The sequence below is a fragment of the Onychostoma macrolepis genome, chromosome 12 (genome assembly GCF_012432095.1).
Source record: "Onychostoma macrolepis isolate SWU-2019 chromosome 12, ASM1243209v1, whole genome shotgun sequence".
Classification (NCBI taxonomy): Eukaryota; Metazoa; Chordata; class Actinopteri; order Cypriniformes; family Cyprinidae; genus Onychostoma; species Onychostoma macrolepis.
This window is the reverse complement of record NC_081166.1, coordinates 17,787,937-17,800,888: the sequence shown is the minus strand read 5'-3', so window position 1 is coordinate 17,800,888 and position 12,952 is coordinate 17,787,937. Positions and strand designations below refer to the sequence as shown.

Below are 12,952 nucleotides of genomic sequence, written 5' to 3'. Positions count from 1 at the left end.
CACATTACATTACCGCTCCTTGTTTGACCCGAATACCGCAGGGAGCAAAAGCTATCAAAACACCCACAATGATGCAACTCTTAAGTTAAGCTTCTGTGACTGATACCATATATATATATATATTGCTCCAGAAAAAATGTCAGACTCAAGGTAAGTGTTTAATGCTTTGCATATTCTTTTCAGTAGTTTGCTACATTATAGCAACTAGAAATAACAAAAGAATAGACTAGTGAGAGTATCTGCTATGCTGGACGTACTGTTTACTATAACTTAGTATTGTACAGTACTGTTACTACTGTTTCCTTTCACATTCTGTCTTTTACATTCCTAGCACAGGTTCTGCTGGAGCTATAAAGGCAATAGACAAACAGTCTGTGCATCAGATCTGCTCTGGACAGGTGGTGCTGAGTCTGGCCACAGCTGTGAAAGAGCTGGTGGAGAACAGCATCGATGCTGGTGCCGCTAATGTCGGTGAGCTCAAGGGATGACAGCATGAGGAAACATTGCATTTGAGGTTATGCTACATTTGGTCAAGTGTTTTGTTTTCATACAGATGTCAAGCTCAAAGACAATGGTATAGAGTTGGTGGAAGTTTCCGACAACGGAAAAGGCGTTGAGGAGCAAAACTTTGAGGGACTAAGTAAGTTGTCTTTTGAACAGTCAAAAGTTTGGAATAACTGATTTTTTTAAAGGTTTTCGAAAGATGTTTCTTATGCTGACCAAGGCAGCATTTATTTATATTTTTAATATATTTTAAAATTTATTAATTTATTCAGCAAAGCTGAATTTCCAGCAGCCATTACTCCAGTATTCAGTGTCACATGATCCTTCAGAAATCATTCTCTAATGTACTGATTTGGTGCTCAAGAAAAATTTCTTCTAATTATTATTATCAATGTTGAAAACAGTTTTTGCTGCTTAATATTTTTGTGGAAACCCGAATGATTTCTGAAGGATCGGGTGAAACTGAAGATCTGGAGTAGTGGCTGCAGAAAATTCAGCTTTGCCATCACAGGCATAAATTATGGTTTAAAATATATTAAAATAGAAAACAGTTCTTTTAGATTGCAATACAATTTCACAATATTGTTGTTTTTATTACTGTATTTTTGATCAAATAAATTCAGCCTTGGTGAGCATGAGAGACTTCTTTCAAAAACATTATAAAATCTAAATGATTTTTAACTTTTGACCGGTAGTAATTTATTTGTGTCCTTCCAACTTCTGCAGCTTTAAAACATCACACCTCTAAACTAAGAGAGTTTTCCGACTTGATACATGTGGACACATTTGGGTTCCGTGGTGAAGCTCTGAGCTCACTTTGTGCTCTTAGGTAACACTTTACTTTGGATTTGTCCTCTTAAATCTTACAGGATAAGTATTATGATAATATTATTATAGTACAGTGATGATCTCACAGTTGTTCATGCTTTGATGTCTTGTTTTATTAATCTCTTTATTAATCTTTCTAGTCACTAGTGCTTTGTTAATTTACCCTGTTTTATATGATTGCAGTGATCTTAGTGTTGTGACCTGCCATGAGAGCGCTCAGATCGGAGCTCGGCTGGTGTATGACCATAACGGTTGTCTCACTCAGCGTGTGCCACATCCTCGTCAGCATGGCACTACTGTCACTCTGCAGAAGCTCTTCTCCACATTGCCTGTTCGACACAAGGAGTTCCAACGCAACATCAAAAAGGTCAGCTGGGAGATACTTGGGAACATGGGTTTGTACACATGATAAGGAAGAGATTAACTAGAGTTTCTTCACAGGAATATTCCAAGATGATTTTCGTCTTGCAGTCCTACTGCATCATCTCCACTGGTGTGCGTATTACATGCACCAACCAGATGGGACAAGGCAAGCGCACCACAGTATTATGCACCAGTGGCAGTAACAGCATGAGAGACAACATTGGAGCTGTGTTTGGACCTAAACAGGTGAGAATGACGTATTCTTTGTAGTGGATAATTTAAGAAGATAAATTCTGACGCCAAAATTGACATGTATTTCACATTTTTACTTGTTCACAGCTACAAAGTTTGATTCCCTTCCAACAAATATCTCCCAATGACTCAATTAAGGAAGACTATGGCCTCTGTGGGGTAGATGTTCCTAAAGACCTTTTCAGGTGAGTTTTTCTGTGTAAACATATTAATTTGTTTGTCCACTTAAGCTTCACTTATTACCATTTTTTGCAAATAAGAAAATGAAAACCATTTTATAACTTGGAATATTTCTGTGTAAAGTGATGGTTATTGATATTTTTAAATTCTAGCATTGATGGATTTGTGTCACAAGCGGATCATGGTGTTGGTCGAAGTGCTACTGATAGACAGTTCTTCTTTATCAATAAAAGACCCTGTGATCCAGTAAAGGTGTGGTCTTTTTATTTAAGTATGCTTTATTGTGTTCATAATTATATGGAATAAGTATGACATCCTCATTTTTCATTTATTTTGTAAAATATGCAGGTCTCTAAGCTTGTGAATGAGGTTTATCACATGTACAATCGGCATCAATACCCTTTTGTCGCTCTAAACATCACTGTTGCTTCAGGTAAGACTTGACAGAACAAAAAAAAAAATATTTCAAAATATTACTATTTTTACTGCATTTTTATCAAATAAATGCAGTCAGGGTAAAAAAATGAAACTTATTTCAAAAACATAACATCTTACCAACCCCAAACATTTGAAAGGTAGAGTATATAATACAAAGTATGTAAAATATAAATGCTAAATGTACTTAATTTATTGATACTTTTAATTTATCCCTTTGTTTTGATTCTGTGTTTCACATTAGACTGTGTCGATGTGAATGTGACTCCAGACAAACGTCAGATCCTTCTACAAGAGGAAAAACTCTTGCTGGCAATTCTGAAAAGCTCACTCATTGCCATGTTTGAGACTGGTGTTAATAAAATCAGTCTCAATCACATTACTCCAGCAATTGCCAGTAAGTACTTCAGACCTTTTAAGACATGACATGACATATATGTTGTCTTGAAGTGTTATTACAGACGTGATGTTGTTCTTCATTCAAGATGTGTGCAGACCAACCGAGACAAGTGCTGGTTCAGAAGATCAGGATATAGGTTCTGTCTCTGAAGCACTTCCATATGATGGACCCCCAAAGACCTCCATCAATCTAGCTGGACTTAAAGAAGCATTTTCTAAACATCAGTTTCCTGGAACTGGCTCAAAGCAGTCTAGTCATAAAGCTGCTTGTGCTGGTCCTTCTCAGAAGAAGATGTTTTCCTTTGTGAGCAGCTCTAAAAAAATTACAGACATTATGAAGTCCTCTCCAAGTTTCTCTGCCGTTTCTTCCATAAAAAAATCAACTGTTTGTTTAGCTAAATATAAAAGCACCTTTGATATTGATGCTGAAGATTCTGGGGCTGGAAACCAAAATTCAGCTGAAAATGATCCAGAGATTCTATATGAAAACAATTCTGAGTCAGTTTTACACCCTAGTATACATGAAACTGATGTTAAAACTGAGACTATTGATGAACCTGTAGGTGAGAAGTTCTGGAGTTATAAACCTTTGGTGCCAGAGACAAAGTCAGAACAATACCAGGACAGAATTTCCAGTCCTGAAGCTAAAAGAGCTCGACATGAAGCTGAACCTCTAGCACAAAGCTGTTTGGTGGATTCCAAAAACAAGAATGCTTCTCTGCAATTGGATTCACCTGTCAGCATACAGAAGAAAACAGTGCTTTTGCAGTTTTCTCTACAGGAACTTTCTAAAAGGATGCAGAGGCTAAAGGCTCAGAAGACAGAGAACAATGATCACAAGCCAAAATATAGACGGTTCAGGGCGAATATTAACCCTGGTGAAAACCAGAGTGCTGAGGATGAACTTAAGAAAGAAATAAGGTTACACTGATGTTTAGATTGATCTCTTAAAGTACCAAAATCAAGAAGTTTACATTCATGGCCAAAAATATCAGCACCCTTGGTAAATATGATCAAAGAAGGCTGTGAAAATTAATCTGCATTGTTAATCCTTTTGATCTTTTATGTAAAAAATTCACAAAAATCTAACCTTTCATTAGATAATTAGAATTTAAAATGGGGGGAAATATCATTATGAAATAAATGTTTTTCTCTAATACACACTGGCCACAATTACCGGCAACCTTTTATTCAGTACTTTTTGAAACCTCCATTTGTTAGTTTAACAGCTCTAAATGTTCTGCTATAATGCCTGATGAGGTTAGAGAACACCTGACAAGAGATCAGTGACCATTCGTTCATCCAGAATCACTCCAGACCCTTTAGATTCCCAGCTCCATGTTGGTGCTTCTTCTCTTCAGTTCACCCACTCATTTTCTATAGGGTTCAGGTCAGAGGACTGGAATGGCCAGCAGAAGCTTGGTTTTGTGCTCAGTGACCCATTTTTGTGTTGTTTTTGAGGTTTGTGTTTGGATTATTGTACGGTTGGAAGATCCAAACATGGCCCATTATAAGATTTCTAACAGAGTCAGTCACTTATTGATTTTTTGTATCTGTTGGTATTTGATAGAATCCATGATGCCATGTGTCTAAACAAGATGTCCAGGACCTCCAGCAGAAACATAGGCCCACAACATCAAAAATACAGCAGTATATTTCATTGTACACATGGGGTACTTTTTATCCCTATGTTCACCAAACCCATCTTGAGTGTTTGCTGCTAAAAAGCTCATTTTTTAGTTTCATCTGACCATCGAAGCCAGTCCCATTTGAAGTTCCAGTCGTGTCTGATAACTGAATATGCTGGAGTTTGTTTTTGGATGAGTGAGGAGAATTTTTCTTGAAACCCTCCCAAACAACATGTGGTGATGTAGGTGCTGTTTGACAATTTTTTTTTAAAGGTTTTCTGACCCCGAGACTCAACTATTTTCTGCAATTGTCCAGCTGTGGTCCTTGGAGAGTCTTTAGCCACTCAAACTCTCCTCCTCACCGTGCATTAGGACGATAAAGACACACGTCCTCTTCCAGGCAGTTTCGTAACATTTTATGTTAATTATTATTATTATTATTTAATTATTGCCCTGATGGTGGAAATGGGAATTTTCACTGCTCTAGCTCTTTTCTTAAAGCCACTTTTTATTTGGGCTTTGTTTTCCCTCCTATTTATATTTCTGTGAAACAGGAAGCCATGGCTGGGTAATGTCATGTTCATAATCACCCTGGAGTGCTAAAAAATTGTGAATATTAATGGGAATATACTTCAGAGATATTTTACTCATAAGAATTTCTAGGGGTGCCAATAATTGTGTCGAACATGTATTTGAGAAAAAACATTTATTTCATAATGATATTTCCCCCCATTTTAAATTATTATTATCCAATGAAAGGTTAGATTTTTTTGAATTTTTAAAGTAAAAGATGAAAAAAGGATTAACAATGCAGATCAATTTTCACAGCCTTCTTTGATCATATTTTCCAAGGGTGCTGATATTTTTGTCCATGACTATGCCATTTACAAGATTTCAACTTTTTCTTGCAGCAAAGATATGTTCAAGGATATGGAAATCATTGGTCAGTTCAACCTGGGTTTTATTATCACCAAGCTGAAATCCGACCTTTTCATAATTGACCAGCATGCCACAGACGAAAAGTACAATTTTGAGATGCTACAACAGAATACAGTCTTAAAGGGACAACGACTCATAGTGTAAGTCACACCTTGCAGAGATAAGTGAAACTGGAAGCAGGTATTTATATTAAGGCTAACTTATTTTTTTCTTTCTTAATATGCAGTCCACAGAGTCTCCACCTCCCAGCTATCAGTGAAACTGTCCTTATGGAAAACCTTGAAATCTTCAGAAAGAATGGTTTTGACTTCCTCATTGATGAGGATGGTGAGTTATCTACTATAGTAGTGTTTCATACAGTATCTTATATGGTACCTTTTCCCCCAGATTGACCTAAGATGGTGTTCTGTTTTTCAGCTCAGGTTATGCAGAGGGTAAAGCTGGTGTCTTTACCTACAAGCAAGAATTGGACCTTTGGCCCAAGTGACATTGAAGAACTCATCTTCATGCTTAGCGACAGTCCTGGAATCATGTGTCGACCTTCTCGAGTTAGGCAGATGTTTGCATCCAGGGCATGTCGCAAATCAGTGAGTGCAGTAGGTTTTTCTTCCTGTCAAAATAACCTAACCTACCTGTCTGCTATTTATCAGTTTTACCCAAATAAATACCTGTAAGGTTGAACAGAATGTGTGATTGAGTTGTTGCATGTTTGTGTTGTTGTCTTGTACGGTTTGTTAATGTGTGTCTGTTTACCCAGGTGATGGTTGGCACTGCCCTGAACACCAGTGAAATGAAGAAACTTATGCTCCACATGGGGGAAATTGAACAGCCCTGGAATTGTCCACATGGTAGACCTACAATGAGACACCTTGCTAATCTGGATATGGTTTCTCAGGACTAAAGCAACTTCTTGTTTTTGCTGTGTTTTTTCCAAATTTTATATTTTCTGCCAAACACTATTGTTTTAATAAAGCATTTTATTATTTGTATTTTTTTTTTTTTACAATAAAGTAAGTTTTTCATTATGTGTTTGCTGTTGTAATTATCTAACTGTAATGTCACCTTTCACTATGTATTTTTTATTTCTTTAAAGTGGGTAGATTTTAAAGTTTCAAATCCATAACCTCCAAGTGCATGTGTTTTACAGAATATTAATAATTATTGAATAATTTAATCAAAGGAATTAGTTTTAGTACAAAAATAAAAGTCGTCATGGTTTACACACCCTCATGTCGTTCCAAACCTGTATGACTTTTTATTTTGGTGGAATATAAAAGACATTTGAGAAATAAATTATTTTTGTCCATAAGAAGTCCTCAAAAACGGTTTGGTTACCAACATTCTTGAAAATATTATTTTCCTTGTTCCACAGAAGAACGTAAGTAACTGGAATGACAAAAAAGTGTGTAAATATTAACAGATAATGAATTTTCATTTTTGAGTGAACTGTTCCTTTAAATGTGCTTGTACAAAAGCTGACTTTCAAAAAAATAAAACCATAATAAATATTTATTAAGAGTTTTTCCAGGTTATATTTGAATATTTGTATTCAACAGGTCCTCTTAATTATTTTGGCAGGTCTAACTTGCCGTACTTACCGTTCCCTAGCAACCGTGTTACTATGTACACTCCGGTGGGATTCCAGCTAGTCGGTGTATTAGCGAATACTTCTACCTTTCTGCACCACCAACGATGGCTAAAGGATACAAAATAAAAAGTTCTAACAGATCTACACCAGAACCAACGTTTAGTAAAGCGTTAGGAGAGTCCTCCACGTCCAGTTTGCTGTCGGAGTCCGTCGCAGAGCCTGACGATGTACAAAACTCACCGAGTTCCACCGTATGCTCCGCATCTGCCGCATCTCTACCCACGAATGACCATCAACAGAACCACGAGCATGATCAGTGCCGTAAAGTTCCCATTCTTCATCATATAATCGTGGAAAGGTTAGACACGCATTCTTGCAAAAAGATAACACCCAGATTTGTTGACTAATAGTGTTCATAGTGTTTGTTGTTAATCTTTTGTTCTCAGATATGAGGGTGATAAGAGCAGAGACATGTTTCATGGAGAAGGTGTCGTTTGTTTTCAAGGTGGCCACATTTACAAGGTGACTGGTGAACGACGGGACTGAACTTTAGACCCTGGGACCTCAGCATAAATCTAATTAAAATATAATTTAATCTAAGTAAAATGGCTTAAATTACTACAATATATATCACTCAACGGATGTGAATGTGTAAATAGAAATGTCTGAAATTGCAAGTTGTATATTTTATACATTCTCTATTAACCCCCTGAAGTTGACACTATAATGTAAAATTTCAATTAAATTATAATTTATTTGTACTTTTCATAATAAAGATAAACTATGAGTAACAACTGTTTAATATGTAAGTAAATTGTAATTGTAGAAAAAAACTTTTACTTTTGTTGGTTTTGTATTTGCTGATAAACTACACTTTCTTGTCATAGGTTTACTCATATGTCCAACTACAGACCCTGCTTGAAAAAAAGTAGTTTATCAACTGATTTCTAACATTTTGCAATCTTTAGGGTAGTTTTTCACATGGGTTAATGCATGGCCATGGGAAATATATTTGGTCAGACGGTTTAAAGTATCAGGTATGTAAAAATTTAACGCAGGTCACTAAGTTGTGCTTCATCTTCATGTAAATTTTTAAACAAGTCACATAATACCCCAGTGTTTTTTTATTCACACACACTTTCTGGAGTTTCGCCAATAATTACAAAAATTCCCTCCTGTTGCATTTGGCAGGGTGATTTCAAATTAAATGTTCCCGTGGGACATGGAACTTACACCTGGCTGGATGGCAGCACTTATGAGGGAGAGGTACACAAAGGTGTCCGTCATGGTGTCGGAGTGTATAAATGTGCCAAAACCTCTACCGTGTACAGAGGTCAGTGGTATCTGGGCAAAAGACAGGGGCAGGTATGTACGTACACACATCCATTGTCTCAATATTCCGCATATGTATTTAATAATAAATATCTTTACTGGTGTCCTGTGATGGTTACAGGGGGTAATGTACTATAACCAAGCAGCCACATCATGGTACAAAGGAGAATGGGTGAACAGTTGCAGAGAGGGCTGGGGAACGCGGTGGTATGTGATATTAATGCACATTTCTTTATCATTTTTTTCATTAAAAAAATACTTTCAAATTAAGTTTATTATTAAGCTCTGCTCAATATCTCCTTACGAACTACAATTTTTCGTTTCACTAAAGTTACCCATCTGGAAATGTATATGAGGGACAATGGAGGAATAATGTCCGGCATGGAGAGGGAACAATGAAATGGGTTCAGTTGGATCAGCAATATAGTGGGCAGTGGGTAAACGGCATCCAGGTCTGTTTAACTTTACCCATTTTTTAAGGGTCATTCCCTGTATTAGGTCTGATTTCATATAATTTTGTACTGAAATTCTAGCAGAAGTTTCTTATTTAATGTAGAATGGAAAAGGAACGCACACGTGGTTCCGTAAAAGAGTTCCGTGCTCTCAGTACCCTCGTATGAACGAGTACACAGGAGAATTTGTTCAGGGCATGCGTCATGGTCAAGGACAGTTCTGTTATGCCAGTGGGGCTGTGTATTGTGGAGAGTGGAAACATGACAAAAAACATGGACAGGTAAGCCACCTTTCAAATGATGATGAGCTGAGATGGTTTTGTGATTCCAACACAAAATGGTCTGGTCTTTTGCAGGGGAGGTACACTTTTGAAAATGGACGGGTATATGAAGGGGAGTTTATTAAGGACTGCATGGCTGAATTTCCTGCCTTCACTCCTGGCCTCAGTGGAATTACAACTCCTTTTCCGGGCGAGAGTAAGTAATATTCATGGAGAGAAGCAAAATATATTATTAGCTCTCCGGAATACTTGATTCTGATTAGTTAAATAATGGCTGCTAAACCATAGTCCTCCCTAAATGATTTCCTACATTTAAGTCTGTAGTTGAATTTTTATATTAAAAAATCTAGTTTAAAATGTTTATAACAAATATGTATTGTATTAAACTAAAATGAATAATTAATGTCCATTTATTTTGTTAGTAGATAATGTACAGTCAGTCAAAACTCATCAGGATGTTAAGAGACGACTCTGGTTCACACTGGGGTCTTGATTACTTTGTCAGGGTTTAGTTTCCAAAAATGGCTTGCTGACAGTGCATTATCCCCTACATACAGGATGTCAGAGTTTTACCTAAGTTTTTTTTTATGTCCTTCTTTAATCTAACGGTGTTTATCTCTGTACATTAGATGATTCATCAAACAGAGCTTCACAGTCAAGCACAAGCTCCTCGCCGCTTGGATCTGACATGGTTTTGAACATTCAAGCCCTGTTAAGTAGATTACCTGAGGCCCACAGAGATCAAGAACTTAAACAGGTTTTTGTCCTATTTTGAGATGAATCCTAAGGTAAATCCAGAGCCAAATCTGTGTGTAAGCACTATTTTATTTACATCTGTTTAGGTGGAATTTGCGGTAGTGAGACACATTGGTTTGTTAAGGGAAATATACAGCTTCTACAGCTGCCTTGGACATGAGCAGTCTTCAGACAAAATATTCCCACTGACCCACCTGCAGTTCTCTCGCTTTCTCATGGACTGTAAAGTTCACCAGCATGGAATCACAGTAGCACAAATGGATCGTCTTATCAACGGTAATGCCTTTGAGCATAAGAATCTTAAGTGATGATGCTTTTCTTTTGTCACAAAATCTATTACGCATAATTAAAGGTTTTGCTTGTTGTCATTGTCTGAATTTAGATGAGGTTCATTCTCCTTTTGCTGCCATTCTACCGAGAGAGTGTATCAGCTATATTATCATTGTAGCATATCATATTTGCCACAAAGATATTGAGTGAGTACATTCATACCATAATAAAGTTTCTTTTTATGCTATCATCAAGTCACAAATTACTTTGTCATGTTTTAGATCCTCTAACAACATACTCGCAGCATGTTTTTCGAAGCTCATGAGGCAGAACATCATTCCCAATGCGAAACACGTAAAAGGTATAGAGATAAAGATTGTAGAGAATTAATTTTCTGTATAAAATTATTTAGAAACTAATAAATGTTATAATTAATACTTAATATATTATTTTTATTACAATGGTTAATTTTATATATATACACACTTTTTTTTTTTAGGGCCTCTGTTCTGCCATCCTGTCCATGCTGCGGTTGCATATAACTACTCAGACAGATGCTGGGGAATTTACCAGGCTCTGTGTAAAGCCAGTTCAATCCAGTCTGACACAATCTTGACTGTAAGGCAATTTGTCTGGATGCTTAAGGTAACAGGCCTCTTACTCTGATCTAGTTTCAGCTTACTAAGAATTATTCATAAATGATTCTGATGCATAGTCCTGTTCACAGGACCTCTATCTGTATGACAGTGAGCTAACTGTGTCTAAAGTGTTAAAGATCCTCTCTGTGGACAGTCCAGCAATTTATGATGGAACCTACAGCAACCTGGACCTGGAGGTCAGTAGCTGATGGTATTTGGTTGATGATATGTTGATTCGACTTGATAAATGATTTTGGTTGTAGATGAGCTTTCTGGAGTTTTTTGAGGCATTGTTGGGCTGTGCTGAGGTGAAAGGCCAAAGAATCCAAACTGATATCGAGAGCCAGATTGACACAAATCATCAGGAGGACACTGTTCTGAGTTCACTTCAGGTCTGTGCCGCCTGTCCTGCTGTTCTTGTTCACTAAATTATAGTTACATAATTTAAATAGATTTTTTTTTCTTGTTACTTTTAAGAAAGAAATCATCCCTTTCTAGCATTTTCTCCCATGTTGACAGAACAAAGTCTTTTGAGATTTGTAGATATGAGTCAGTCTCACATTAAGTTGATTATCTCAAGCTTGGGTTTAAAGCTTTTAAATCTCCATTAAGGCGTTCTCATCTTTTGAAATGTTTCAGTCATCCCTATCTGAGGAGACCGAGCGAAGCCAAAGTCCTGTGCTTGCTTTCAAAGGTTTGACTTCACAAATGCAATTCTTGATGGTCAGTCTTGTTACTGTATCAGTGCTTCTCAACTAGGAGGCCTCAGCAAACTTCCAAAGGGACCTCAAGATGATTTTAAATGATTTAAAATAACACAAAACAAGCATTAAAATTTGTTAAAACAAATCAAGATATTTTTTATTTTCATTTACCCCCCTAAACAACTGTTGTTTCCTTTGAAGAACTAGGGTTCTCACTGCCTTTGAAAACTTTTTGAAATTTATGAGGTAGCCTGATTTTAAGTGTCATTTCTAGACCTGGAACTGTCATGCAAGTTAATAAAATATTAGTTAGTGTGAAACTCTGAAATATTTATCAGAAACCGAGTTCAAATATCTTTTTGAGTTTGAAAAAAAAAAAACAAATCTAGTAAATCATGAACTACTAGAAGAATTATATAAATTAATTGGTTAAAGAGTAGAAACCTAAAGAACATTCAGATCCTAAAAGTTTTGAAAATTTAAAATATTAATTAATTATACACTTTTTCTTTTTTTTACAATTACACAAACTGTAGGAGTGGGAAATTTTTTTTTTTTTTTTTTTGAAAACAAAACTAGGGGGCCTTGCATTGAAAAAGGTTGAGAACCACTACACTTTATAAAGTAACTACATTACTACAGGTCTATATATTCTCAGATTACTGTAATATAGTTATACTGACATTAGTCTTTCATATACTTCCTCCACAAACAGTACATTTCTCCATCTTTGATTTATGACTAATAGTGGGGTAATTTCATATCCTCAGAGACAGAACTGAAGGGCTGGATGCAGAAAACACAGCAGTTCTTCACTCAGATATTTTTCCCTGCGTATGAGCACAGTGTGGAGCTACAGGAGGAGAGATTCAGGCTGAGACAAAAGAGAATTTCTCTCGCAGAGACTGACAATGCAAGGTATTTAAAAATTAGCGCTTTCCCTGATTCCAAGAAAAGTTCTAATTCACACTGCACCGACAGATTCTGACAAACATTTGTCTGATCAGTGTGTTGGTCTAAACATGCTGAATATGCATTTATTGGGTCGTGGAATGTCTGAGACATGTCGGCTGTCAGTATTGGTCTGTGTCGGTCGGTGTAATGTGGACTGGCCTTTTGAAGCCCATTTAATCATTATTAACAAAATGACTTTTTTCAGATATATAGAACAGCTGGAGGCTAAGGAAAAACAAGAGGAAGATGGTAATGGAGAGGTTCCAAACAATGATGTTAATTGCTCGCCTTCTACCCCCATGACCCCTGTGACCTCCACCACATCTGTCATTTCAAAACAGCCAGTCACCAGCGGTAGTAAGAAAAAGAAGTAAATCCACAGAATGGTATATTGTGTTTTCTTATTTAATTAGCTTTCACAAAATCTTTTGACATTAAAAACCTTAAAA

The 12,952-nt window shown here is 36.5% G+C and overlaps 2 protein-coding genes across 3 annotated transcripts; both read left to right on the top strand.

Moving 5' to 3' along the window:
• Positions 1 to 12: 12 nt before the first annotated feature.
• On the top strand, positions 13 to 7,017 carry pms2 (PMS1 homolog 2, mismatch repair system component). The gene is made up of 15 exons (XM_058793200.1): positions 13 to 150; positions 332 to 471; positions 554 to 640; positions 1,231 to 1,333; positions 1,516 to 1,699; positions 1,774 to 1,941; positions 2,035 to 2,132; positions 2,280 to 2,379; positions 2,476 to 2,560; positions 2,807 to 2,959; positions 3,048 to 3,882; positions 5,501 to 5,668; positions 5,755 to 5,855; positions 5,946 to 6,115; positions 6,286 to 7,017. The coding sequence occupies exons 1-15, from the start codon at positions 137 to 139 to the stop codon at positions 6,427 to 6,429; spliced, it is 2,550 nt and encodes an 849-aa protein (XP_058649183.1). The 5' UTR covers positions 13 to 136; the 3' UTR covers positions 6,430 to 7,017.
• Positions 7,018 to 7,139: 122 nt separating this feature from the next.
• Positions 7,140 to 12,886, top strand: rsph10b (radial spoke head 10 homolog B). 2 transcript variants are annotated; one of them, XM_058794412.1, is made up of 18 exons: positions 7,140 to 7,474; positions 7,563 to 7,638; positions 8,085 to 8,153; positions 8,308 to 8,481; positions 8,570 to 8,655; positions 8,780 to 8,900; positions 9,005 to 9,181; positions 9,257 to 9,377; positions 9,811 to 9,938; positions 10,024 to 10,213; positions 10,320 to 10,413; positions 10,489 to 10,568; positions 10,707 to 10,852; positions 10,935 to 11,042; positions 11,109 to 11,237; positions 11,485 to 11,539; positions 12,320 to 12,467; positions 12,709 to 12,886. In XM_058794412.1, the coding sequence occupies exons 1-18, from the start codon at positions 7,221 to 7,223 to the stop codon at positions 12,875 to 12,877; spliced, it is 2,325 nt and encodes a 774-aa protein (XP_058650395.1). In that variant the 5' UTR covers positions 7,140 to 7,220; the 3' UTR covers positions 12,878 to 12,886. The 2 variants fall into 2 exon arrangements, with proteins under 2 accessions (XP_058650395.1, XP_058650396.1); XM_058794413.1 differs by lacking the exon at positions 8,085 to 8,153.
• The last annotated feature ends 66 nt before the right edge of the window (positions 12,887 to 12,952 follow it).